Below are 27,436 nucleotides of genomic sequence, written 5' to 3' on the forward strand. Positions count from 1 at the left end.
TGGCTACCAGATGCATCCAAACACATTCAGGAGCATCTATGGGCCTAACGGCCAAAAGGCCCAAAAAAACATCAAAAAACCAAAAAAGCACTTAAATTGCCCATTCAACACATGTTTTAATTGCATTTTTTTGTTTTTCTCTACTATGAAAACCTAAAACAACCCTAAAGGTGAATATTGAAACATCCAAAACTCATTTTGGAACTTTGTTTGCACCTACAACCACTTTTCGTTTGGTCTCTAATTTACATTGTCATTGTGAAGCCATGTTCAACATTTTTGAAGAGGACCGATCGAAGAGTGAGAGATAGCTTTCTCAAAGGAGTTTAAATCATTCAAGGTAAGTGATCAATTTCATTCTTGAGTATTTTGATGAATTTTTTAGAGTTTTTAATAAATTTTTTCAAGTTTTTTTCACTCTTTTTTTTTTGAAAGATATCTAGAAGCAAGTTTGGGTATCCATTTTAGTAATTTTTTCTCACTTCTTTCCACTTGTATGCATGATGCTCATAGTTGTAAGGATCTAATTAAAATTTATTTATTTTCTTATAGAATAGGTTGCAAAAAACTAGGTAAGAATGGATACTCATACCAGTGGTAGTGCTAGTCAAAGTTTAGTGAGGGGCCAAGGAGAGGAAGTGACTGATAATTTAAAAATTGATATAGGTTCTCCTTTGTGGAGACATACAACATGGATATCACAGATTGCAAGAGGTGGCTCATACTAGTGGAAATGCAATTATTGTCAAAGTAACAAAGGAAAACCTTTCAATAGCTCATATTGCCGAGTGAAACCTTATTTTATGGGCCCTGCTGGCAAAGGATTTGGAATGTCAAAGTGCAAAAATGGTACTAGGATGACTAGTGCAAAAATGCTTTCATTTGTAAGAGAACAAGAAGCTGCTGATGCATTGACCAATAGATTAAAAAAAGCTACTATCAAGGTCCATCCTCGAGGAGCAAGATGCATGCACCCACTAAACCAATTGCATCCTCTCAACACCCATTCTTGCAAGTACCTCTGCCAAGAGAGGATGAGGAAGAAGTGGGAATTTCAACCTGCAAAAGGCGCCCATTGTACACCACATTTAAAATGGAGGCAAGACACCGCATTGATGAAGCTATTGTACATTGCCTCTATGTGAATGGGCTTCCTTTCAACTTGGTGAGATCACCATATTGGAAGGAAATGGTAGCAGCAATCAAAGAATCACCTGCTAACTACACAAGCTCGGGTATGAAAAGGTGCATATGACTCTATTGTAACAAGAGAAGACACATATAGAGAAAGACCTTCAACCAATCAAAAGAATTCGGAAAACTTTGGGTCTAACTATTGTGTCAAATGGTTGGAAGGATACAAGAAACCAACCATTGATTAATGTTATTGCAATTTCCCCCAAAGGGGCAATGTTTTTGAAGGCTGTTGATTGTGAGGGGCAAGTAAAGGATTCTAAATTCATTTTTAGAATTCTCATCGAGGCCATCGAGATGGTGGGTAGTGAGAATGTGGTACAAGTGGTTAGAGACAATGCTGAAAATTGTAGGGGTGTGGGTGCTTTAGTTGAGAGTTGGTATGAGAATATTTTTTGGACCCCATGCACTTTTCACTCCCTTAACTTAATCATGCAGCGGATTGACACTCAAATAGATTGGGTGAAGAAAATATACCAAGAGGGGGAGGACATATTGATGTTTGTGACAAACCACCACATGTCACAATCCATTTTTAGAACATACTCCAAATTGGAGTTGCTGAAGGTAAATTGATTTTTTAAACTTACTAAGTTTCATGGATTAGTAATTTAGTTAAAAATTAAAAATTATAATTATATTGTCAATTCATATATTGTTAACTTGCTTAGGTTGCTGAGTCTCATTTTGCATCTCATACAATTGTTATGAGATGACTCCTCAAGGGAAAAGATGCATTGGGCCAAATGGTCATAGGTAATCAATGGGGCATATGGAAGATCTCAAATTCAGAAAGAGCACAAAGGATTAGGGATTTGATCTTGAATGAGAGTTGGTTCGCTTGTGTGGCATATGTATTGGATTTCACCAAGCCCATCATGACTATGCTTCGTTTTGCTGATACAAATACACCTTGCTTGGGGAATGTGTATGATGGCATTGACACCATGGTTGAGAAGGTAAAACATTCTATACAAGCACATGAGAGTGACCCCACACAAAGCGAAGCCTTATGCAAAAAAGTGCAAGCAATTATCCACCATTGCTGGAATAAGATGACTACCCCATTGCACCTCCTTGCATATGCCTTATCTCCTAGGTACTATAGTGAGGAGGTAGTTGGTATGCCGGGTAGAGTTGCACCATTTGTGGATGAAGAGGTTGCTGAGGGGTGCCACAAAGCTCTTACAAGACTCTTCCCATTCGAAGAAATGCATGAAAAAGTGAGGGAAGAATTTGGGCTGTTTGCTTCGGGGTTAAGGCATTCTCCATTTGCACTAAAGGACCAAAATAGAATGGGAGCTATCACATGGTGGTACATGTATGGTCAACCTTTCAAGCATTTTCAACCTCTTGCAATCAAGGTCCAATCACAAGTAAGTTTTTTATTTTGTTTTGTAAATTTGTTTGAAAACTTTATGTTCACACTTGCATTCTAGAATTTAGTGTTTCACACATTCTTTAAAATTAATTTGCTTTTCATTTGTATGTTATGTGACAACTATCTAGGTTGCTAGTTCTGCTGCTGCTGAAAGGAATTAGAGTACATACTCCTTTATCCATTTAGTGAAGTGCAACTGCTTGGGCTCCAAGAAAGCTAAGGACTTGGCCTTTCTCCACACCAACTTGCATCTTTTGTCACGTGAGAATGATCATTACAAGGAAGGGGCAACAAAGCTTTGGGATGTAGCCCCTAAGTGTGTAAATTTGGACACAAACTTTCATGATCTTATTACAGTCAGAGATGGTGATGATGATAGCATGGCACGTGGCACATCTAGCATAAGTAGAAACATGTATCATCAAAATAATCTTTCAGCAGTTGGAGGTGATGATGAGAATGTGGATTTTCTTGCGAATCCCTATGATTCAGAGTCAGACTCTGATGCAAGTTTATTGAATCTTTAATCATCAATTAAATTTGTATTTTGTTAAAATCTTGAACATGACCTATTTGAACTTATTTTCTAAGACTAAACTCTAATGTTGGACTAGCACATATTGATATATCATATGAATTTTGAAATGTCTTGAATTTTGATAAAGGGTTAAGTATCATAGTCATACTATCAAATGATTTTCCATGCATTTCTTTGCATATATATATATATATATATATATATATATATATATATATAGACACACACACACATTTCCTCCCACATTCACATCCAAAACAAAATCCCCGCATCTCGTATCTACTTCGAAATTCGCATCCATTGGTAACTTAGCGAGTCAGGCCCATTTATGTTTGAACCAGTAAATCATGAACCAAGACTAGGTCTCATAGTACTTCTAGTCTGTTTTCATCAACTAAAAAAAGCTCGCAATTTTGGATGAAATGAAGTTGGCAAAACACTTATGGAAGATTCTGATATATAAAACAAAATCTGATAATAAGTAATGCCTCATTCGCTTGTTTGCCAAATTAGACTTATTTTTGAATGAGTAAAAAATCTAAGCTTAATATTGACAATAAACTATAGCTTAATATTGCCGATAATGTGAAGCTTATATTGCCAATAATCTATAGCTTCTCATTGTCGATAAACATACACCTGTTTACTTTTTTAGAAGACTGAAATGAACTCTCCACATGAACAGAAAAATGCAAAGATAAAAGAATTTCCAAAAATAAACGCTATAGAAACCCAAGTGCTCTAAAAGAAATCGAACTTAATAAGCAGTTTTGATGACAAAGAAAAATAAAATGCCCAACTAAAGACTTGCCTTGCCGTTTTACAGTGCAACAATACATTAATAATATATATATATATATATATATATATATATATATATATATATATATATATATAAAATTCTTCCATGAATTTGATAGTTGAGAAGACTAAAATGACACCATCCAGCTAAGAAAAAGAATAAAATAAAAAACTATAGCCTTCAATTATGAAGAAAAACTTAAGATTCTACCATCAAGCCCTTTTCAGCACAGATCAGATTCTGCAACTGCTGATATAATGAAGCTCTCCATAATACATATATAAGTCAATCTTGAGTGATTCAAACAGAATTTGAGATACACAAAATAACTCAAAATAATTGACCAACCTAGATCATGATACAAATAAGTATTACGATAATAGATAGTTTCTATTTATCTCTGTTTAATATCTAATGGTTATCTATTGCAATCTCCTATAAATATTAAAATGTTTCTAATATTTAGTTTTTTGTTTCTAGAATAGAATGTTTCTAATCTTTACAATTGTTTCCTAAGGAAACATCATTCAGTCTCTTATATATATATTGATTTCTGTTAATATCAAACAAATATTTTTTCAATTACTTTGTAATATGGTATTAGAGCCAATACTTTAAAAATTTTCAAAAATAATTATAATTTCTTGGTTGAAACTATCCGTCTTTTATTTTTTAAATTATTTTCATGCATATTTGCTTCTAAAACCTCTGGTTTGACTAGGGTTCTCTACCAATATATTCACGCCATTTTGTTTGTAACTAATGCAATTTGTTTTGGTTTGCAAACTTGTGCCCTTTTATCTGCAACTAGCGCAATTGAATCCTTTGAAAATTGAGGGTTATTCTTTGTTGTTCACATGGAGGTTTGTTGGGCGCCATTTCTCTGCAACTCACACCCAAATTTTACTGCCACTTGCATCCAAACTTCTCTAAAAATTGCACATTTGTTTTGTGGCCGGTTTTTTTCTTTTAAAAAAAAAGTGGTCATTTTTTTGCCTATTTGGAGGCATCTAGGTTTTTCACAAATGTTTGTTGTTTATTTGTGCCAAGATTTTGCAGTTTTCTCTACAAGTCCATTTTTCTAAGTTTTTTTGCAGCTAGGGCCGTCTTTGTTTGAAACCCTAAATTTCTATACTAGATCAAAAAACTTTTTATGTTTTTTGAGAGCTCAACTAGGTCATGAAATTTTTATGTTTTTTGAGAGCTCAACTAGGTCATGAAATTTTTATGTGTGCCTTGATTTTTGTGCCTCAACTTTTGAGCCAATGGGACATATTCTCTCTAGGTTTTTTGTGCTCTCTATTGGGTACCCCTTTAGTTTTTCTAGGTCTTCCATTTCTTTGCCTCAAAGTATGTTCCTATATAGATTTTCATGCTTTTTCACTGAGAAACAAACATGTTATGGCATCTCTGACTAATATTTTGCTTGAGGGAAATTAGAAGTTCAACAACCGCAATTATGACATGTGGAAACAACAAATGTTAATCATCTCTGAAAATTGCGACAACTATCAAGCAGTTCTTGTTCATAGCAGCCTTCTTAGCGGAGGTACTCTTCTCCAACTTCAGAAGGCTCTAGCAAAACAGAACATTCAATGCAACTATTGACACAAGTATGGACACATGAAGGTTGAATGTCGGAAGTGCTTAGCTACCCTATCTAAGCAATCTAGTTTGCAGCTCACAGCAAACAATGCATAGCACACTGAGCAAACAAAATCTGCCTTTTACGTCTTTTGATAGCTTCATGCTCTTGATAGATTAACCTTTAATGGAGGGTATTACGATAATAGATAGTTTCTATTATCTCTGTTTAGTATCTAATGATTATGTATTGTAATCTCCTGTAAAAATTAGAATGTTTTTCATATTTAGTTTTCTGTTTCTAGAATAGAATGTTTCTATTCTTACGATTGTTTCCTAAGGAAACATCATTCAGTCTCTTGTATAAATTGATCTTTGTTAATATCAAGCAAATATTTCTCAATTACTTCATAATAATAAGTTTGATGAACAAAGCTGAATGAATAAAATAGATTGTGAATAATTGCACTAAAAAATGAACTAAACACACAAATTTTATTAATTGACCATCACATGAGGATAATACTTGATTATTAGGAACATTATAAGACAAAGCACCTTGATCATTGACATCTCTAGAAAATGATTTTCGAAAGGGAATAATGAAAAATGGTAACACTGGAAGCTGAATCTATAGAGGCCTAGAGATTAGAAAAACTGGCCAGAAATAAATAAGGCTTTTAGTAATAATGACTTATTCACTACAATGAGTCAATCAACGACATGAGACATGAAGGACTTTTGCCAATGGAAGAATATAACACGAAACTTGAAAAATACAGACATGCAATATAAGAGAACACACTATACAAATAACTTCAAGAATCAACAAACCAATTCATCATAAGTGAGTAAGAGATAAAAAATAGCAAATATTGCAGAGTGCTCAACAATTGAGAGAGATAACACATATTCAATCACTCATAAATATCAGAGTTTGAAATATCAGAGGCAACATGCAGTAGAAGGAAAATAGAGCTTAAATACACCCACAAAGCTTGGATCATAGACAAAGCTGATAACCACAACCCTCGTGACATATGAATGAGAAAGAAGCAGACTTAGAAAGAATGACAAGAGCCATAGAAGCCAGCATAATAAAATGAGTCAAAATTAAAAGATATGATCATGACCAAGATAGAACTGCAAACATAAGAGTAGATTGTTAAAATTTAGGATCTCTGATAGATGAACAATCACAAATAAATGCTATTTATTTCTGAATTAAATATGCAGAATCACTTGACTTATCTTTCTTTATGTTTGTAGCAGACTCTCTGATTTCTTTCTTCCTCAGCGCTGATTGCTTCCATTGGATGACTGTAAGATAGATATTGAGAATGATAAATGCAATAATGTTATATATCGAATTTTGTAGGTACTGGTATATTTTGTTATGTATGTTATATCTTCTCTGCAGATCGAAGTTCTCATATATATAAATATATGAACAGACATGACCCCGAAGAGTCATGCCTCTACATGGCCCATGGGCCACGTACGGACATGCCTCTTCGGAGGCATGTTTGACATACGATATGTTTACATTTGTTACTGCTAACAACAATCATAAAACACAATACGGATTTGAGACCCAATAAAGAATTAATCATCGACTCGGGTAATATCTTGACACCATCATAGTCGAGAACAATATGAAGTCTGTATTAATTCTCAGATTGCGGGTAACATAGAAACCCGACAATGATATCTGATATGTATAACATGGAAACCGACAACAAGGTCTGTTAAGTTGGTCGATCATAAAGCATTTGTATTCTGTCATAAGTAATAATAATACATAACAGAGGTGTATGTATAAGTACACGTATGCATACATTAATATGAATACGTGTACGTATAGATATACCTCTGTCATGTATATTAGACAGTAACGTATGTATATTTCTTATGAATGAAAGACAGATATCAAAGTCAAACTAATAATTGCTTATTTCTCTGAATTGATAACATCATAGAGAATTCAAAAATACTTCTCTAGATGCTAAAACATCAACACTCCCTCTTTAGCGAGGGAGAAAAAAAACATTAATCAGGGTCATCTAATAAGCAATACTGCAAGAACAGTAATTGATCTCTACTTGCACTTAAACAATGTCTAGAGATAATACACATATATCCTCTACTTGCACTTAAGCAATGGCTAGAGGTAACACATATATCCTCTACTTGCACTTAAGCAATGTCTAGAGGTAACGCACATATCCTCTACTTGCACTTAAGCAATGTCTAGAGGTAAGTCAAGAATAATCTCTATTTGCACTTAAGCAATGTCTAGAGAAGCTCAAAATAATAATCTCTACTTGCACTTAAGCAATGTCTAGAGAAGCCCAAAAATAATCTCTACTTGCACTTAAGCAATGTCTAGAGAAGCCCAAAAATAATCTATATGTATACAAGATTGTCACCTTGTAGATAAATCTAGATTATTAGATATGTACATGAATGATCATCATCTTTCATTACATACAAAATAGAAGGAACAAATAATCAATTCTTTTATTTCAAAATATTTCCATTACAAATAATCATTCCAAGTCTTTCCCTGAAATATTTCAATTTCACCTTAGCAAGAGGTTTGATAAAAACATCAGCTATTTGATCATTTGTACTAATATATTCCAATTGTATAACTCCACGATTAACCATATCTCTGATGTAATGGAATGAAATTTCAATATGTTTAGAGCGATTGTGAAACACTGGATTAGAAGAAAGCTTAATACAACTTTGATTATCGCAATGAATCACGGTGGACTTCAATGGTCTTTTGAAGAGATCAGAGAGCAACTTTCGGAGCCAAACTGCTTCTCTGGCGCATAGAGAGGAAGCAATATACTCAGCTTCAGTAGGACCTAAGGCTACAGAAGTTTATTTCTGACTAGTCCAAGAGATCATACCAGATACAAGACTGAAGCAGTATCCGGAAGTACTCTTGTGCTCAATAGAACTTCCAACCCAATCTGAATCAGAGTATCCAGATAGCTCAAGATTAACTTTGTCATATTTGATTCCCATTCCAATAGTACCTTTTAGATACCTCATTATGTATTTAGCTGCCTGCAAATGTATCTTCATAGGTGAGCACATGAACTGACTCAAAGTATGAGTTGCATAACAAATGTCAAGACGAGTATTAACCAGGTACATTAAGGATCCAATAATTTGCCTATAATAAGTAGGATCCACATCTTCAGATTCATTCATATCATCTTTTAGTTTGTGTAAGTTTATCTCCATAGGTGTAGCAGTTGGTTTGCAATTCATCATACCAAACTTGGTTAATATGTCAATTGTGTATTTTCCTTGATTTAGAATAATACAGTTGTCTTGCTGCTAGATTTCTAATCCCAAAAAATAGTGAAGTAACCCTATATCCTTCATTTCAAATTCAGTAGAGAGATCTTGTTTACATTTTTCTATCATGTGTTCATCACCTGTAATTAGTAAATCGTCAACATATAATACAAAGATAACCATATCATCTTCTTCTTTTTTGAAGTATAGATTAGGATCGGCTTCATTCTTGGCAAATCCCAATTTTAGTAAATAATTATCTATTCTTTCATACTAGGCTCTAGGAGCCTGTTTAAGACCGTACAGTGCCTTCTTCAATTTACAAACATGAGACTGACGATCAAAGACACTGAATCCTTCTGGCTGTTCAACATAAACTTCTTCTTCAATCTTTCCATTGAGAAATGCGGTTTTGACATCCATTTGATGTACTTTTCCATCCTTTAGATGCAGCAATAGCTAGAATAGTTCTGACTGAAGTATATCTGGCAATGGGTGCAAAAGTCTCATCATAATCGATGCTTTCCTTTTGAGAGAAGCCTCGGGCCACAAATCTTGCTTTGTATTTTTCAATACTTCCATCTGCAGCGTGTTTGATCTTGAACAACCATTTGGAGGAAACAACAGATTTGTTTTTAGGTCTTGGGACAATGTCCCAAACATCATTTTTCAATATTGAATTATATTCCTCAATCATGGCTTCCTTCCAAGATTGATGTGAGAGTGCATCCTTAACATTGTTAGGTTTTGATTTAATGAGTTCAGATAACAGAGCAACATAACAGGATTGATTTCTAGTTCTTTTGCTTTCCTGAATTACATCATCTGGTTCAACTTGATTTTCAGCTAACATCTTTCTGGCCCAAAGGGGTCTCTTTTTATTGTTAAGGTTGACATTATCAGATTCATTATTATTAGACATGGAAGAGATGTCAGAATTTTCCTCCCTCTCAATTTCTATTTCTTGATCTTCTTCTGAAATAGATTCATCATTATTAGAGGTCTCGAAGGCTGTGTCTTCTTCGAATATGACATCTCTACTCACCTCAATAGTTCTTTGTCCAGGAATGTAGATTTTGTATCCTTTTGAGGTTTCACTATAACCAATGAATATCCCTTTCTTTTCGAAAGGTTCTAATTTGGTTCTCTTTTCTTTTGGAATGTGAATGTAGACTGGACATCCGAAAATTCTTAAATGACTTAAATCTAGTTTAACTTTGGTAAATGCTTCTTCAGGAGTGATGTTTTTCAATATAGAGTGAGGGCAACGATTTTGAATATAGACAGCTGTATTGGAAGCTTCAGCCCAAAAGGAATAATGGAGGTTTTGGTCATGTAGCATGGCCCTGGCTGACTCAACAATGGATCTATTTTTTCTTTCAGCTATTCCATTCTGTTGAGGATTATAAGGTACGGAATACTCCCTCTTAATCCCAACAGAAATACAAAAGTTTTTGAAAATATCAGAAGTGAATTCACCCCCATTATGAGACCTAAGGGTTTTGATCTTTTGACCTGATTGATTTTCGACTAGGGCTTTAAACTCTTTGAACTTGGATAAGACTTCAGAAGACTCCTTATGTTTCAAAAAATAAATCCAGGTTCTTCTAGAGTAGTCATCAATGAAAATTACATAAAATAGACATCCATTTAGAGAGGGAATTGACATAGGACCACAAAGATCTGTATGAATCAACTCAAGTATGTTTTTAGTTTTATGAACACTATGTGGAAATGATTGTTTAGTGTTTTTCCCTAAGGCACAACCTTTACAAATACTTGAGTGATCAGAATTAAGATTTGGAAGACCTTTTACAATTTTACTTATAGATGCTAAAGCTCGAAAATTTAAATGTCCTAATCTTCTATGCCAAATTTCAATAGAGTTTAACTTATTTTTACTAAGAGTTAGGTTTAGTTCTGGGTTTTGAAAATTGCATAGTTTATAAAGACTCCCATCCCTAACCCCTAATGTTATAGATTTCTTGATAGATGAGTTCTTAGTCCAGGATAGAACTTTATTTCCTTGAAATGCAATGTGGTAACCTTGATCAACTAGTCCAGAGATGGAGACAAGATTTCTTTTGATTCCAGGTACATAAAGGACATTCTTTAGCTGCAGAGTAATATCAGAATTTAGTTGAATAGAACATGTGTCAATGCCTTTAATTGGATAAGAGGAGTTGTCTCCAATAGTAACTTCTTCTAATTCATGATTTGAGAGAGTCTCAAACTTGTCTCTAAATCCAGAGATATGATGAGAAGCTCCACTGTCTAGTATCCAGGTGCTGTGATTAGAGTTTAACTCACTTGAGAGAGCTACTATAAATGCATAATTTTCTTTGATTGTCTTTTCATTATTCTCTACTTTAACTTCTGCTAATGCTGCTTGAATTTTCTATTTTTCAGGACATGCATAGTAGGAATGACCAAGCTTATCACATTTAAAACATCTTACTTTGGACCAATCTCTATTTTTGTGAGATTTATTATTTTTATTGTTTCCCTTCTTATTGTGATTGAACTTTCTTTTCTTGTTGGACTTGGAGTACAAAGCTTGAATATCATTATCTTGATTTGAATTTAAACCTCTGGATGCTAATCTGGACTCCTCTTGAGTGCATTCATTCTTCAATTGATCAAATTTTGGAAGTTCAAGACGAGAGCTTAAACCTCTTATGAAAGTTTCCCATGATAGAGGAAGTCCTCTAAGGGTAATCATACTCAATTCTTCATCATCTATTTGATTTTGCATAGTAGCTTATTGATTCTTTAACTCAGTGATTCTAAGGAAGTAAGATGTAATGGATTCTCCATTTTTCATTTTTATGTAGAGAAGATCTTGTTTCAAAGTAAGCAATCTGCTTGTATTGTTAATTTCAAATGTACTTTGAATTGTAGAGAACATTTCAAATGTAGTTTTTAGATTTGCTATAGAGGGAAGAATATGATCTTTAACTGAATCTATGATAATTTTCATTGCCTTATTATTGTGCCTTTTCCATGTTGTTTTCTCGGATTCATTTTCAGGCATAGGTGAATTAGTTTCAATGTAGTTTTCTAATTCCATCTCCCTTAGAATTATTAAAACCCTAATTTTCCAAGATGAAAAGTTTGAAGCTCCATCTAATCTATCTTCAAGTCTTACATGATTCACCATCTTTTAATGCTATTGTTAAAGCTTTTTATTTTCCTTTTAAGTTAGACTCAAAACATAAATATTTGCAATAGTTTTCTTATCAGTACTGCTCTGATACCATGTTAAAATTTAAGATCTCTGATAGATGAACAATCACAAATAAATGCTATTTATTTTTGAATTAAATATGTAGAATCACTTATCTTTCTTTATGTTTGTAGCAGACTCTCTGATTTCTTTCTTCCTCAACGCTGATTGCTTCCACTGGATGACTGTAAGATAGATATTGAGAATCATAAATGCAATAATGTTATATATCGAATTCTGCAGGTACTGGTATATTTTGTTATGTATGTTATATCTTCTCTGCAGATCGAAGTTCTCATATATATAAATATATGAACAGACATGACCCCGAAGAGTCATCCCTCTATGTGGCCCATGGGCCACGTACGGACATGCCTCTTCGGAGGCATGTTTGACATACGATATGTTTACATTTGTTACCACTAACAACAATCATAAAACACAGTATGGGTTTGAGACCCGATAAAGAATTAATCCTCGACTGGGTTAATATCTCGACATCATCATAGTCGAGAACAATATGAAGTCTATATTAATTCTCAGATTGCGGGTAACATAGAAACCCGACAATGATATCTGATATGTATAAGATGGAAACCGATAGCAAGGTCTGTTAAGTTGGTCGATCATAAAGCATTTGTATTCTGTCATAAGTAATAATAATACATAACAGAGGTGTATGTATAAGTACACGTATGCATACATTAATATGAATATGTGTACGTATAGATAATACCTCTGTCATGTATATCAGACAGTAACATATGCATATTTCTTATGAATGAAAGACAGATATCAAAGTCAAACTAATAATTGCTTATTTCTCTGAATTGATAACATCATAGAGAATTCAGAAATACTTCTCCAGATGCTAAAACATCAACACAACCCTCGTGACATATGAATGAGAAAGAAGCAGACTCAGAAAGAATGACAAGAGCCATAGAAGCCAGCATAATAAAATGAGTCAAAATTAAAAGATATGATCATGACCAAGATAGAACCGCAAACATAAGAGTAGATTTCCTCACTCCTGATATCAAACTAGGCTTTGATACCATGTTAGGGAGAACAAAATAGGTTCAAAAGAAAAAAGAGATTATCCTAGGAAAACCTTTCCACTTGAAGGGAAAAACCCAACAACAATGTGAAATATCTCTTTTGCTGATAATAAAATGTTCAAGTACAAAGCTTTCACTTGATTGCATTACAATACACCAAGAAATCACATAAATAGATTGAAATAAGACTCTTCATCTTACACACAAAGGTGTCTTCTAATTTCAAATACAAGACCCTTCATATTTCCAACTATTCAACACTTAATATTTCCATACGCATGCCTCTTTGCATGGTGCATGACACATGTCTGTTTATATCATATAATTTCAAATATTATTACAGAATGTCTTCTAGATGAACATGACCATAATGGTCATAAAAAACATAAAAATCAGAGATAAAGACCTCTATTGCTGCTACAATCTTCAACAAAAAGAGAATCCAATTCTATATTAATAATGTGTAAATGAAGTAGGTCATTAGAAAATGGTTTAAGTCTAGAAGAATCCTTGAAAATCTTAAATGGAAAGGCATGAAAAACATCAAGAAAAGGGCTAATTTTGTAAAATGTTTTTGAAAACCATCCAAAAAGGAAAGGAGATAAAAGTTTACTAAGTGTGGATAATATCCACTGCTCTCAAAGTGTGCCCATAGGAAGGGCGAATTCTCATAGTTTATAGAATTTCTTCAAAATGGACAAATCCTACTCTACAATCCATTTGTGCCCAAGAAGTTTTTCCAGATTTCAGAGTCCTCCATGTCTCAAATGCACCCAAAAGAACAAGGAATGTTGAAAAAATGGCTTTAAGTGTTGGGAAATTCCTCCTACCTCATGTACACTCAAAGGAAGAAATTGCAAGGGATAGATGAAATTCTTCTAGGTATGGGAATTCCTTGGATCTCAAATTTGACCCTCTTCAATTGTGCACCCATGGGTTGAGAAATGTTGATGAAGATAAATGCCAAAAAGGTAATTCTTGGAAAATAAGGGAAAAAGCATGACAAAGTGAATTTAAAACATGAGAAGAGGAAGGTGTGATTTTTGAAGAGAGCTTTTGGAAAGAGAAGGCCTAAGTTTGGAAGGAGGAAGAATTCTAGTTCCAAGACACTCGAGAAAGACATACAAGTCCTAGAATTATAGCTCTAGTGTTGAAGATGTCGAAGTTTCAAGCAATCCAATTCAGGGGATTCAAGGTTCAAGACTTCAAAGATTAGAGTTCAAGTGTTAGATAAAGTGCTTTGATTTCAATGGAGAAATCTAATGGTGTCTAATGAATTTCTTGGTTCATACTTTTGGTAGTTTGTTGATTATAAGGTGTCATATAAAGTTAACCTGGGCCTCCTTTTTCTTGGATGCTTAAATTCTATTATTAAATGTTCATTGAGCATTATGAGATAAAAATTCTTTGGATAACCCTTAGAAGATTGCACCGGTTCTTGTGGAGTTGTAGTTGATCTTTGTGAAGCAAAACCTGATTATTGGGAGTTTGTCTACTAGAGCACTATCCATTGATATCATTTTCATTAGGAGTATATTTAGATCCTTTTACCTCATTCCCCTATAATTTTAGATTATTTCATTTCTATTTGTTTGAAGAAGCATCACGAGACTGCAATATCCAATTAAGAAGTTCTAGCCAGTAGAGGTAAAGAACAATTCAAACATAAGGCTCCTTAGATTACCACCATATCACAATGACCATTGAGCTTATCCATAAAGGAACCTTAATCACATTTATGATCTTTTGCAGTCTTGGCATATGCTGGATTTTGTTCTCTATTAGTGCAGTCATAAAACACCCATCAACAGGATCAAAATGTATGAAATAAAATGTTTTGTCTCCATTATACGTAATATATAAAAAGGGAGAAGAGAAATTCATTTGAAAGGGGGAGAAATGAAAGAAGAGAAAAGACAAAGTATAGTTCAAGCAAGTTAGTTGAAGAGAAATAGGAATAAAAAGAAAATAAGTAACTCTTCTAAAAGAAAAAGTTATGAAGGGTTGTGACTTTGTCAAAGGATAATAATAATGAAAGGTTGTAACTCTCTCAAAAGGGTAATAATCATGAAAGGTTATCACTCTTTCAAAAGGCTGCAATGATGAACATTTGTGGCTCTTTCAAAGTTTGGTAATTATGAAAGAGTGTGACTCGCACAAATAGCATAAATATGAAGGGCTTTGAATCCTTAACGGTGGTGATTATGAAAGGTTGTGGCTATTACAAAGGGTGGACATGATGAATAGGTTTGACTCTCCCCTACATTGGAAGATATAAAGGGGAGAAGGTTGCATTTGAGGAGGAAATTCAAGGGAGATCAGCATTGAGTAATAATATATTAGTCTCAAAGGAAAGAGTAAAAAGTAGTGACTCAATTCTGGTGAAACATGGTGACCCTTTCACCAATAAAATTAAAGGATATTTTATTACAAGCCTTGAAGGAGGATTTATCAATCATCATCCTTCTATCAATCATTAATACCTCAAGAAATCAAGCAAACAATCAATCAGCAAGATCATGAAAGAAATCATTAAATCCACATCAATCATCAGTGCATCTTGGGATCAAGAAAACATACAGTGCAGCATCAAGCCTCACTCTATCAAATCGACATTCATTTTAATCACTACCAATATTTTAAACTAGCAATTATTATAACGGCATTCTTCAATCATCTCATCATTGTAACTCACAGATACTCTGAAATCATTCAACCAATCAATCATTCAACAACAATCGAATAAATTAGCAACTGCATAACAATGAACTAGTTAGATCTATCTAGTCATTCCTAGGACAGTGATATCCCTGGGATGTGAAGATGTCATCCCCAAGTTTCCTTGGTGTCATTCTTTAGCTGTCCAATCATCGTCGAAATCCAATGATGTTCTAACATCCCAAACCATTGACCATTTTAGAAACAATTGGGTGTACCCTTGGGGTAGATGTTTTATGGGATGAGTTTTAATAAAAAAAATTACATATCTTTTAATTTTGTTTTGAACCCAAATGGGTTGTGGGACCCATCTAAGGCCTTCCATGCCTACAAAAGGCTCTTTAAGATTCATTCTTATTCACATTTAAGTTTCTAATGGTTTGCTACAATAAGAAGAGTGAAGAGATGACAAAAGAGTGATTGAAGGAGGGAAAGAAGAATGACAAGGAGTAAGAAGAAGAAGCAAAGGGAGATTCTTCAACTTGTTGAAGAGGTTTTTCAAGAACAAGGTAGGGGTTTTTAACTAATTTTAATTTTATCTTCTGATTTTCATTTGTAAATTCAAATTCAAATTGTCTTTGTTCGTAAGTCATCCTTTATGTTGAATCTTGGGGGAAAATGAAGAATTATTGTGATTCTCCATGTTGCCCTCAAGAGTCCACATTGAAAAATTAATTTAAAGTTTATTTTGCAATTTGAAATTTGTTAAAAATTTAAAATTTATAGTTGTAGTTTTATAATTTTAAAGTAGGTTGAAAGTAGGTGCTTATTGTTTTTTTTCCATTTTGTGAAATGTAGTGGCACAATGAGCTCCCATAGTCATGATTGCAATTCGATCATAATCTGAACATAATCTTGAGGATGAGGGGGATGAGCGTGGGTCAAATTTAGAAGATCAACCTACTTCCATGACTAGTGCGCTAGTTGCTACCGATTTGCTCCCATCTTTTGGAAAAGTTTTCTTGGGGTCTTATGATCTTAAATCTCCTTTCAGATGGTTTGCAACAAGAATAAAAAACACAATACCAGTAGGTGATGGCATGAGGAAATGGAAATGCAATATTATGGTACAAAGTGGTTTGGGAGCATCATTAGAGTTAATGCACTCTTCCTCTTTTGGCCAGGAAAGTGTGTAAGCATGTAGAATTTTGAAAAAGGCTACAAATATGTCTTGAAAATTTGAGTTCATTAAGCTTTTGGATGTTTTATAGGACATTGGAGTTGCCATGCCTACTATCTTGTCTTTTAGGTAAGAAAATGAGACTATTCAACAATTTTAGGGGCACCCACATATTTATACTCATACATTGCATTAGAGAGAAGTGACTATGTCAAAGTCATCTGCAAGATCTTTATCTAGTAGTAGTATTATGTTTGAATTGCAACAGAGAAAGGGGAAACACAAGATGCAAGGTAAACCTATAGCCAATTGTTCAATGTGCCATTTAGGGAATAGATAGATGATGCCATACATTAGCCAATCCACTCATCTACATCATAGTTATATGGTTTAGAGGGCCCATTCTTTCTCGGGGCATTGAAAAGATGTTGATTATAATTTGATGTCCTTTAAAATGATATTAAGGATGTTGGGCCATAATATGTTGTCTATGTAGTGACAAATGTAGCACATCTATGTAGAGCTACAAGGAAGTTTATTGAGGCAACATATACACATATTTGGTAGACTCCATGTTGTATGCATCCCATGAATAGTGCACTCAAGGACGTGGGAAAGATTGAATGGATTACAGTGGTTAGTGATGCAAGAGATGTGTAGATGTTTATTTGAAACCACCACACATGCAGTCTTCCAGGGCTTTGCGAAAGAGTGCTTGAATTCAGTTGATACTAGATATGCATCCTATATCATTCTCTTGAAGAGAATGCTCGAGTTGCAAAATACAATTAATAAGATAGTAAAGAGTAATACATTTTGAAATTGGTGGGATGATGCCTAAATAAAGAAGGGGAGGTTGAAGGAGATAGTGAAGAGTGATACATTTTGAAGTAATGAAAAATATATTCTCTCTCCTGGCTCTACTATTTTAGGTCATCAAATATGGGTATAGGGATGTACCTACCCTTAGAGAGGTGTATGAGTGTGTTGATTCAATGTTTGGCTAGATGAGGGCAGTTGTGTGAGAAGATGCCACTTTAGTATTCTACAATGGGCACATGCAACCCATTAGTCAACACAAATGGGATAGCCTAAACACTCCCTTGCATATGGTTTCTTATGCATTAAAACCAGTGTGGTACATGCCTAGGGCTTGTAGAGTTACACTAATTTAAGATAACGAGGCAAAGGAAAGGTCCTTTAGATGCATTGATAAGATGTATGATGCTGAAAGTTGGCAAGATTTGCATTGAGTGGATGGAATTTTCCACTCTTAGGGATTATAAAGTTGCGAAATAGGCGTATATTAAAACTATAACATAGGAGAACCTGCTTTTGTGGTGGAACTGTCATGGATAGAAGTCAATGACTACCGTGCTAGCCATTCCTCTACTATGTAAAGTTTCTAGTTCTTCAACTTCAAAGATAAATTGATCTACTTATTGCTTCATTTACTTTGTTAAGAGGAACAAACTTACTTCTAGGAAAAAAGAGAAGCTAGTGGTTGTTTACAAGACGTGTGTACAAGGAGATCTCAACCTCCAAAGGATGATTATAGGCCTTCCTTCCCTACATTTAGACATTTCGTAGTCGTGTTGATATCATGCTACTCATTGTAATCATTTTTATGATATTTTTTAATTTAATAGAAATCTTCCATTTGCCTATTTTAACTTTTATTTAGTATTGATCATTTTAGTTTCTAACTAGAAATTCAACATTCAAAACTTCAATGTCAATGTTCAAGTATTTAGTATATGCATTTTTTTTACTTTACTTCTTAATAATCTTATACATCTTTTCATAACTAGCATTTTAAGTACTGTACATATAGTATATGGTATATGAGCCCCCTCCCCCCACCTCATCATCACTTCTTCCTTGTCATGCCCAATCATGGGATAATTATGGCTATATAATAAGTAGCATAGTGGTCTTGTTTATGCTTTCTTGCTTATGAATAAGGGTTCTATTGATGATTTCTTACTTATAAATAATATATGAATATGATATTATTATGTGACTTTTTATCTGAAGAATACATGCAATAATGTGCAACTCTTATATGTTTTTTTGTAATTAATCAAGATAGGGATTGTTAGGATTAATCACCGATAGAAATAACAGTTACATGCAAATATAACCAATATCATAAAGTAATAAATCACACAGAAGAAAACACAAGACACAAAGACTTATTGTGGTTCACCCAATCCCTAAGCTATGTCCACCAACAAGTCCAATAATATTATTATCTAGTGATTACAATCCACAATCCCTTACAACTCAATACCACTGCAAGAAGCTACAATCTCATCATACATTATGAAATCCCTAACCCTAAGCCATTTTATACAAGCTTTTTGCCACTTACAAAATTAGGGCTAGAATAATTCGTCCAATGGAAAAATAGTAGCCAATGCCTTTTACAATCATAAATTCATTTGAGCCTTCGAGGGCACTACCCCCGGAAACCTCGACAAGGGCGTTGTCTCTTGACCCCACTTTTAGTGAGATAGAGAGCACACTTGGGGCGCTTCTCCTTGACCCCATCTTGGGGGTGCTGCCCGCAAACCCCCACAATGATACTCTAGGGGGAAACTGCGCCAAATAAAGGGGGAAAAATTAACCTCTAACTCTGATTAGGCTCCACAACACAACAGGGATAATAAGGAAATACAAGGAAGGAGAAACAACCACGAGGTCATCTTCTAAGAACACTACCTTATGATGGTAAAGGGACAGTCCCACAAGGCCACGAGGGTGCAAGGATGCCTCACCCTTGGGCTTACAAGGGAAGGACATTTTGAACACCCTATTGTAGTTTCCTAAAACCCTTACCCTAGTTATCCATTATGTTAAGGGAGCACTAGTCATACAAAGGAGGATAAGAGTGGTTTATAAAAGAGGGGAAGGGATATGGATTCCCCACTAAGTACACCCCTTCATATGGATTACAAAGGGCCACATGAGGCCAAGAAAGATGGCATCCTCTCTTGGGCCTAGGGTAGAAAATTAATCATCTATGAATTCCTCATTAGGTACACCAACTCATATGGATGCAAAGGGCCACATGTGGCTGTGGAGGATTGATTAAGGCATCCTAATATGCCCTCCTCCTAGCCCTCCTATGGTTGATCTCCATGAACATATAAAATATATCTTATGATAAATTTAATGATCGTAGCCCTAGTAGGAAAAATCTATGTTTTCTGTTCTTTATAGTAAGGAAGATCTATTTTGTGGATTATGCTGCAGGATCTCAACCATGTACATGATGTTACTAATTCTATTCTACTTCTTCTTAGAATCTATGATTTAGGGTAAAAACTAGGGCTTACGAAAGGGGACACTACATATCTATTGTAAGAACCAACTTGTCCTATTAAATACATAACACAAATAATCTAATAAGAACCATAATATAACAACTAAGAGTGCAAAGGTAATAGGCAAGAGCCTACAATGCATTGGTAAATTGGGGAGGTCTTGGGTTCAAATCTACTCGAGATTAACAAATTATAATAATTAATCTAACAACAATAATAAAATAAATAATAAATAATTGAGGCTTTGGCCACTTACCTATCAAAAAATAAAAAAAGTGTAAAGGTAATTTTTTTTTCATTTCTTCTCAAAGTTATTCATTGATTACTTAGGAAATATTGTCTATATGGGATAGTGTTATCACTTAGCTATCCAGATCCATCTTCTATCCATATGGGATAGAGGTTAATGTAACATCTTTTGCATCCATTTGGAATGGGTTTTGAAAAGGACAAGAATTAATTAATGATCTGATTAGAGACTTGCACTCTTTGGGACCATCGGGGTCCAAAGTGACTTGCCAAATGTTTCATAGTCTGCCCAACACTGTGCCAAGGATTCTTAAAGTAAACTCTACATCCTTCCTTGAGTTTCAGGCTTGCGGCTAGGTGGAGACTACCGAATTTCTAAGTCCTATACCCCTCCCTCAGCTTTCAAGCATCTGGCCAAATATAGTACCTCCTTAGAATCATTCATTTATTGTGTTAACTTATAATGTGATAATAATGATTAAATACTACCTAACGATGTCCAAGGTGCTTGCACACTAGAGGTATCTCTTTACCTATTGGGCTGCCTACATACACATATCCACAGGATCAAAACCCTTGAACTGCTCACTTTCAGTATGTAGTTCTGGTTTCTACTTGTTTTGATGTAATTGGTGTGGGAATAGAACCCTGTCGGGATTTTTTATTCATCCCTAACAGTTCTTCGCTGTCATACAGCTACTCGGGCGAATAAAATGGCATCCCTGAACATCTTCTATAACCATCTTTCGTGCTTGTTTCCATGTTTCTGTTTTAAATATGTGCAAGGTTTATCTATGTGCATATGTCCTATTTTCTCACTTTGACTGTTACTGTACCAGTTTCCTCTCAAGCTGTTAATAATTTCTCGAGCTTATAAACATATAGGTGCAACATACTGCCCATTTGAACTTGCACAATATAAGTACTAACTATAAGCTTTGAACATTGATATGAGGTTTGATTATTCAATTCTTTTGGCAGTAATCGTAGAGAGGATTTGTTCGGATATCAAAAGTTACAGTATAAAAAAAACATTTCCATTTTCAACTTTTGCTAACAGCTCAAGGAGGAAAGAAAAGACAGCTTGTTATCTAACTCCATTCTTTGATCTGTCCATATTATAGGAGAATATTCAACATGAATACAGCAATTAGGTGTTACTTGATTTACTAAATGAAGCAGCTCTGTAAAATGATAAAGATGTGGTGAACTGGCAAGCAAAATCAAACCCATATGATGTTTTTTTTGAGGAACACTGTATTTTTTTTCAATACCCCATTGGAACTTCAAGAGGATATTTTACATATATATATTTCAGAGTTATATGAGGTAGAACAACTCCATGTTTAGGATATGGTTCGATAGAGAATGGGCTGCATCAGAATACTGGGTAGAGGCAAGTAAGTTAAGAATGGACAATTTTATTTAAATAGAATATTGTAGGATGAGAACCATTTTCTGCGGTAAATCAGTAAGGAAGTAAAGAGCAAACTCTATGTTACTGCAGTTTCTCATATATAAACTCTGTGCTTTTAGTAAGGAAGCTTACAGCAGTACATGCTTTGGTACAGGCTGCATACATGGAAGTATGCTATTGACACTTCCCATTTCTTTAGAGCTTTGGTACCAAACTATTTTAAATCTAGACATATATCCTTTCCAGAAATTCATAAACACTGGAATAAAATAGATACAATCATTTATAGAATTTCTAGTGCTGATACAGAGCCTTCTCACAGTCATTTTTAATTCTTCTAAATTTACGTAAACATCACCTTTGTCAGACTTCATAGATACTAAATTTAAAAACTATATAAATACATCTTTTCCAGAATTTGTAGATACTGAATTTAAAAATCAAATACACAAATATTTTCCAGAATTTGTAGGTACTAAATTTAAAAATCAAATAACACATCCTTTTCAGAATTTTACCAGTTCTAATAGCAACTACCTTTTTCTTTATAGAGCTCATATTTATTTCCATTTTCTGTCAAAGACTAATACTACAGTTCAGAGAGAACAAAAGAGCACCGAAATAAAATATGAGGAACTGCGTACCTGGTCAGGAGTACAAAAGATTTTTAAAGAGATGAAAGAGTCCAAACTTGTGCGAAAACAAAGACAAAACTTCTTGCAAGGAGGAACAAGCACCAGCATCTACTTCCAGCCCCTTTCTATTCCTCTTCAGCCACAGATACCTCTGAAAATGATGGCTCACACCTATATATTTTTCCCAAGTCAGAGCTACATCAGGGTTCCTGTTTATGATGCCCTTTTGGATGGGCTCTGATCTGATTTGTTTTGCATATATCCTTCCTTCGTAGGTCATTGACACACAAATTTCTGTCTCATGTGAAAACACAAACAAAACTTCTTGCAAGAAGGAACCGGCACCAGCGTCTACTTCCATTCCCTTTCTCTCCCTGTCCGAATACAGATACCTCTGAAAATGATGGTTCACACCTATATATTTTCCCAAGTTGGTGCTACATTAGGGTTCCTGTTTACAATGCCCCTTTCGATGGGCTCCATGATGGCAAAATGTTCAGCACTCCCCTTAGGATTCATGACAAGTGATCAACTGCCTCCTATGTACTATAAGTTGAGTGTTTGTATCGGGCACTGACCGATCAACCTTTTGGTGCAACGGAAACCCCACTCTAACAAGTGGTATTAGAGCTTGGTCAAAGTTTTGAATGCTCAGACCCTCGGGTAACATTTGTAAACAATATTCGATCTGTTCTAGAGAGAAAGGCTCTGTTCAATAATGACTGTTCTTAGAGGTTCAGACCCTTATATATATACATTGGAGTATAATTGTGATTTCTGATATTTATTATGCTGTGTGCAAGGACTGTTAACAAGGTATGTGATCGAATGACTATGAATGAGATCTTGAATGCTGTTTTTATTGATTCAATTGATATCCAAACAGTCACCGATGCACTAATTATTTATATCAATATGGTAGTCACGAAGGCATGAGCAGGTGTGACTTTCCCATGGAAAATGCCACCGGAGTCACAGCCGCTCAATACTACAGTCATATATATGTTCACAATCATAATAGTGCAAATGCTTCAATCCAAAAGAAGCTATATACTTAACAATGTTGAGGGGGAGATTGTTGGCAAAATGTTCAACACTCCCCTTGGGATTCGAGACAAGGGCTTAACTGCCTCCTGTGCACTGGGGTACTAATAGATTGGTCTTTTAGTGCAACGAAATTCCCACTTTAATACTTCAATCTGATTTTTTTGCACATATTCTTCCCACATAGGTCATTGGCACATTTCCTCTATCCATTTCCAGCCACGTTTACAGTTTGCAACCTTTTTCCTCCATTCCAAATTGGACACATATGGTCTTGTGTGCGCTGAAGTCTTTTTTCCCAAGCTTCTTTTATAAATGATATATCAGATATGTTTATTGTGCATTGGGAGCCTTTTCAAGCATATATATGTATACATTTTGTTTTTAAAGTTTGCATTCTAGTCTAAAGTCTGTTTGGTTATAAAATTTTAGCCCATTTATATTATTTATAGATGGAAGATCACTTGTATATGTAGTGGGGTGTACAAATGTATTTGGTTAATATGTATACACATCTTTGTTTTAAATTAATTTTAATAAATTGATTTATATAAAGAGATTATTAAAGGTGCATAAATCTTATATTTGAGCATAAATTTTAAATTTTATCTATTTAATTATTAGATTACACATATTATTTAACATTCGGTTTGTGAATCTTACATTCAGTAATAGTTTTAAATTTCATTTATTTAATTATTTGATTAATTTCAATATTGTTGTCATTTAAACATTTGATTTTTTTTTTAAATTTTAATAATAATTATTAAGGTGTCTAATTAAAAATTAATAATTTGTGATGTTTGATAAATATGTTGTTATAGACTTAGATTGATAAACCAAGCTATTATTGCTATAACACGCAAAATGTTCCACATTGAAATAATTCAATAAATATCCCCAAAGGGCTCAAAAATAAAATTAATTCAAATAAAATACCCTAATAAAAGATCTCACATAAATGTACTTGCCAAGTTATACCTTAATGCACGGGAATGACAAATGTTAATCTAAAGAGGGTCGTGACATCTATGGAAATACAAACTGTGATACTTTTTATTTTATTTTTGTTAAGAGTGGAGGACTGATTGACTAATCCCAATATCTAACAAAAAATGAACAAGGACAAATATAAATATAACCTTGTAAAGAAGAAATCTTGGTTAAGATACATGGATGTATCCATGTATACATAAACATGTTACTTGTGATAATGAAACATTTGATTGTTTCTTCAGACCACAGCTTAGTTGTTAGTTGTATGTAACAAGGATTGTGATTCTGGTGTTTGATGATACTGCAAGTGAGTTTACATATCAGATGCTATTTTACTTTTTAAATCTTCTTGCATTACTTCTCAAGATAAAATTTCATGGTTATAAATTCTCCATAGAAAGCCATAAGTTGCATGTGAGTTCTATGAAAATGATACTATAGTTTATATTATTCCTTTTTGCAGTTTCTAAAGAAAAAAGTTAGTCCTAAGCATCAAATCTAATGCTTATATGTTTTTAGTTGTATTGAAGAAATAAGGATTTTGATTCTCGTGTTTCATGATACTGCAAGGGAGTTTACATACTGCAAGGGAGTTTACATAACAGATGTGATTTTCCTTTTTAAATTTTCTTCTGTACTTCTCAAGATAAAATTTCAAGGTTATGGATACCTGTTAGAAAGTCACAAGTTGAATGAGAGTTTATGAAAATGACAGTATAGTTTATACTAAATTACTTCTTTATGCAGTTTCTAAAGAAAATTATTTAGTCTTAAGAATTTACTCTAATGCTTATTCCTTATCCAAGACTTACTTTGAAAAAACAAAATAATTGTGCTGTGCAGCAACCCAGATCATATTTTTCTCACAGATGGTGCTACTAAAGGAATCATGCAGATTCTTGGTACTATCATCCGAAATAAAAATGATGGGGTACTTATTTATCTGCTATGATTATTTTACTTTAGACAATAAGTTCATGAAGAAGCCCCATGTTTATGCATATATAAGGGACTGTATGGTTATTGGTCTTTTATATTTTATTTTTCTTAGTTAAATTTCATCAAATGCTCTACGTAATTTTGTTTTGTCATATATTGGATATAAGTGTTTCAATAAATTATTGTTATAGGCATAAATAGATAATATCTTGATAATAATCTTTTCTTTCATTCTCCTAAACAGAGAATCCTTTTATCATAAATTATTAGCTCTCACTCTTGTGCATTTGGTGCATGGTGTAAAGGCTTCTATAAAACTAATATTTACTAAAGAGCATAAGAATCTGTTTAAAATTAAGAAGTTGACAAAATGCATTTTTCCTTTCTCGGTCATTTATTCTTCCTTTTTGTTGATGTACATGATTTCCTCATTATGTTGCAATGACATTACTGTTGTGAACCAAATTGTGAAAACAAAATCTACCAATGAAATTTCTGATATCTGAAAGAAAAAGGAAATTTTATCTTTCTGATATGAAAAGACAATAGAACTTTTTTTCAATACCACCAAAATATAAAGCGGCCAATGCTCTCAAGTGAGCCATGTTCAATGGTGAAGACAACCGATCTTCAATTTATGCAGCCCAATCAAAACATAAAAACTTGAATAATTCTTCTATTTCTAAACAACTAGTTAAAGACAATATTTATTTTAGTGATGCATGGAGGGTCAAACACTGTAATATTCCACTAGATATTTTTCACCAATTTCTTCTCACAATAATCTGCAGAATATGAACAGGTAATTTGTGCAAATAAAACCAACAATATCAACCAGAAAATGCTCATAAAAATACTTAGAATTCTTAATTTCATTATAATTCCAGCCATACAATAACATGAAGAACAACCAATCTTAAATATAGTGCTGCCAATCTGATTGGAAGAGCTAAAAATTTTACCTGTAACTCCAAATCTGAATTCACCACAGTTGATGTTTAACCATGTTTGAATCCAATTTATCACGAGATGCCTAGAGGGTTTTGTCCTCAGCTCCTAAACTTGAAAGCAACTAGCTTCCACTTTCTCAAACTGAAATCTGAAAATAGTATCGAAATCCAAGCACATCCCAAATGAAACCAGCTCCCCTTCTAATGCCCAATGCCATGACTCTTTGACTTCCCTACCTTGGCTTCTTGTCTTCTTGTCTTTTGGCCAGTTTTTCTCTTATCAACCCACTTCAATATTAAATTGACCCTTATTATAAATCTGCATTAAGCTTCCATAAGCCAATTTCAATATTTTATGAATTTGACTTAAGATTTCTAATCTCCCAAAAAGTGAACATTACAGTCCTCCCTTGAGATTACTTGTGCTCAACCAATCAATACAGGGATCCCATATCATTCTACAAGCTTCTCTACAATTCCTAATGATAACTGTGAAATAAGAATGCAACCGATCTATCGATAAGATCCTTCGATCCCATGTCAACTTGTAAAATCCAGGTGCATCGAACTGTTGCATTACTCTGACCTCATATGTACCAAGCCTCAAACTATGTAATAAATTTCTGTAATCCACAAAGCATAAAGCATTCCTCCTATAAACTCTTGGATCCCATACCATCCTATCAACGCAATTTTGGGAGTAGTAATAGTGATCCCCTCATCCACTATCCTCCTATATCATCCAATTGCACAAATATATTACTCTACCCATGCCAAAGACACCTCTGAGATGCGTGAAGATCAGCCCATTGTGACTCTAAATGTCTGTTCTATAGGATATACTATCACAAGGAATGACATTGAAGGTGTTATTGTTCCCGTGCATAGTGAAGAAATCCAACTCATGTGTAATATCTATTCTCAAATCATATCCA

General features: G+C 34.0%; 1 protein-coding gene across 2 annotated transcripts in view; it reads left to right on the forward strand.

Annotated features, from left to right (window-relative positions):
* Positions 1 to 27,436, forward strand: part of LOC149561630 (glutamate--glyoxylate aminotransferase 2-like) — a 108,582-nt gene that overhangs the window by 36,221 nt on the left and 44,925 nt on the right. For both annotated transcript variants that reach the window (XM_089825212.1, XM_089825211.1), the window contains exon 6: positions 25,456 to 25,543. In XM_089825212.1, the coding sequence (XP_089681338.1) occupies positions 25,456 to 25,543 (88 nt within the window). The remainder of the gene's footprint in view (positions 1 to 25,455; positions 25,544 to 27,436) is intronic.

The sequence above is a fragment of the Cupressus sempervirens genome, chromosome 4 (genome assembly GCF_028749045.1).
Source record: "Cupressus sempervirens isolate cs-2001-9-10 chromosome 4, ASM2874904v1, whole genome shotgun sequence".
Classification (NCBI taxonomy): Eukaryota; Viridiplantae; Streptophyta; class Pinopsida; order Cupressales; family Cupressaceae; genus Cupressus; species Cupressus sempervirens.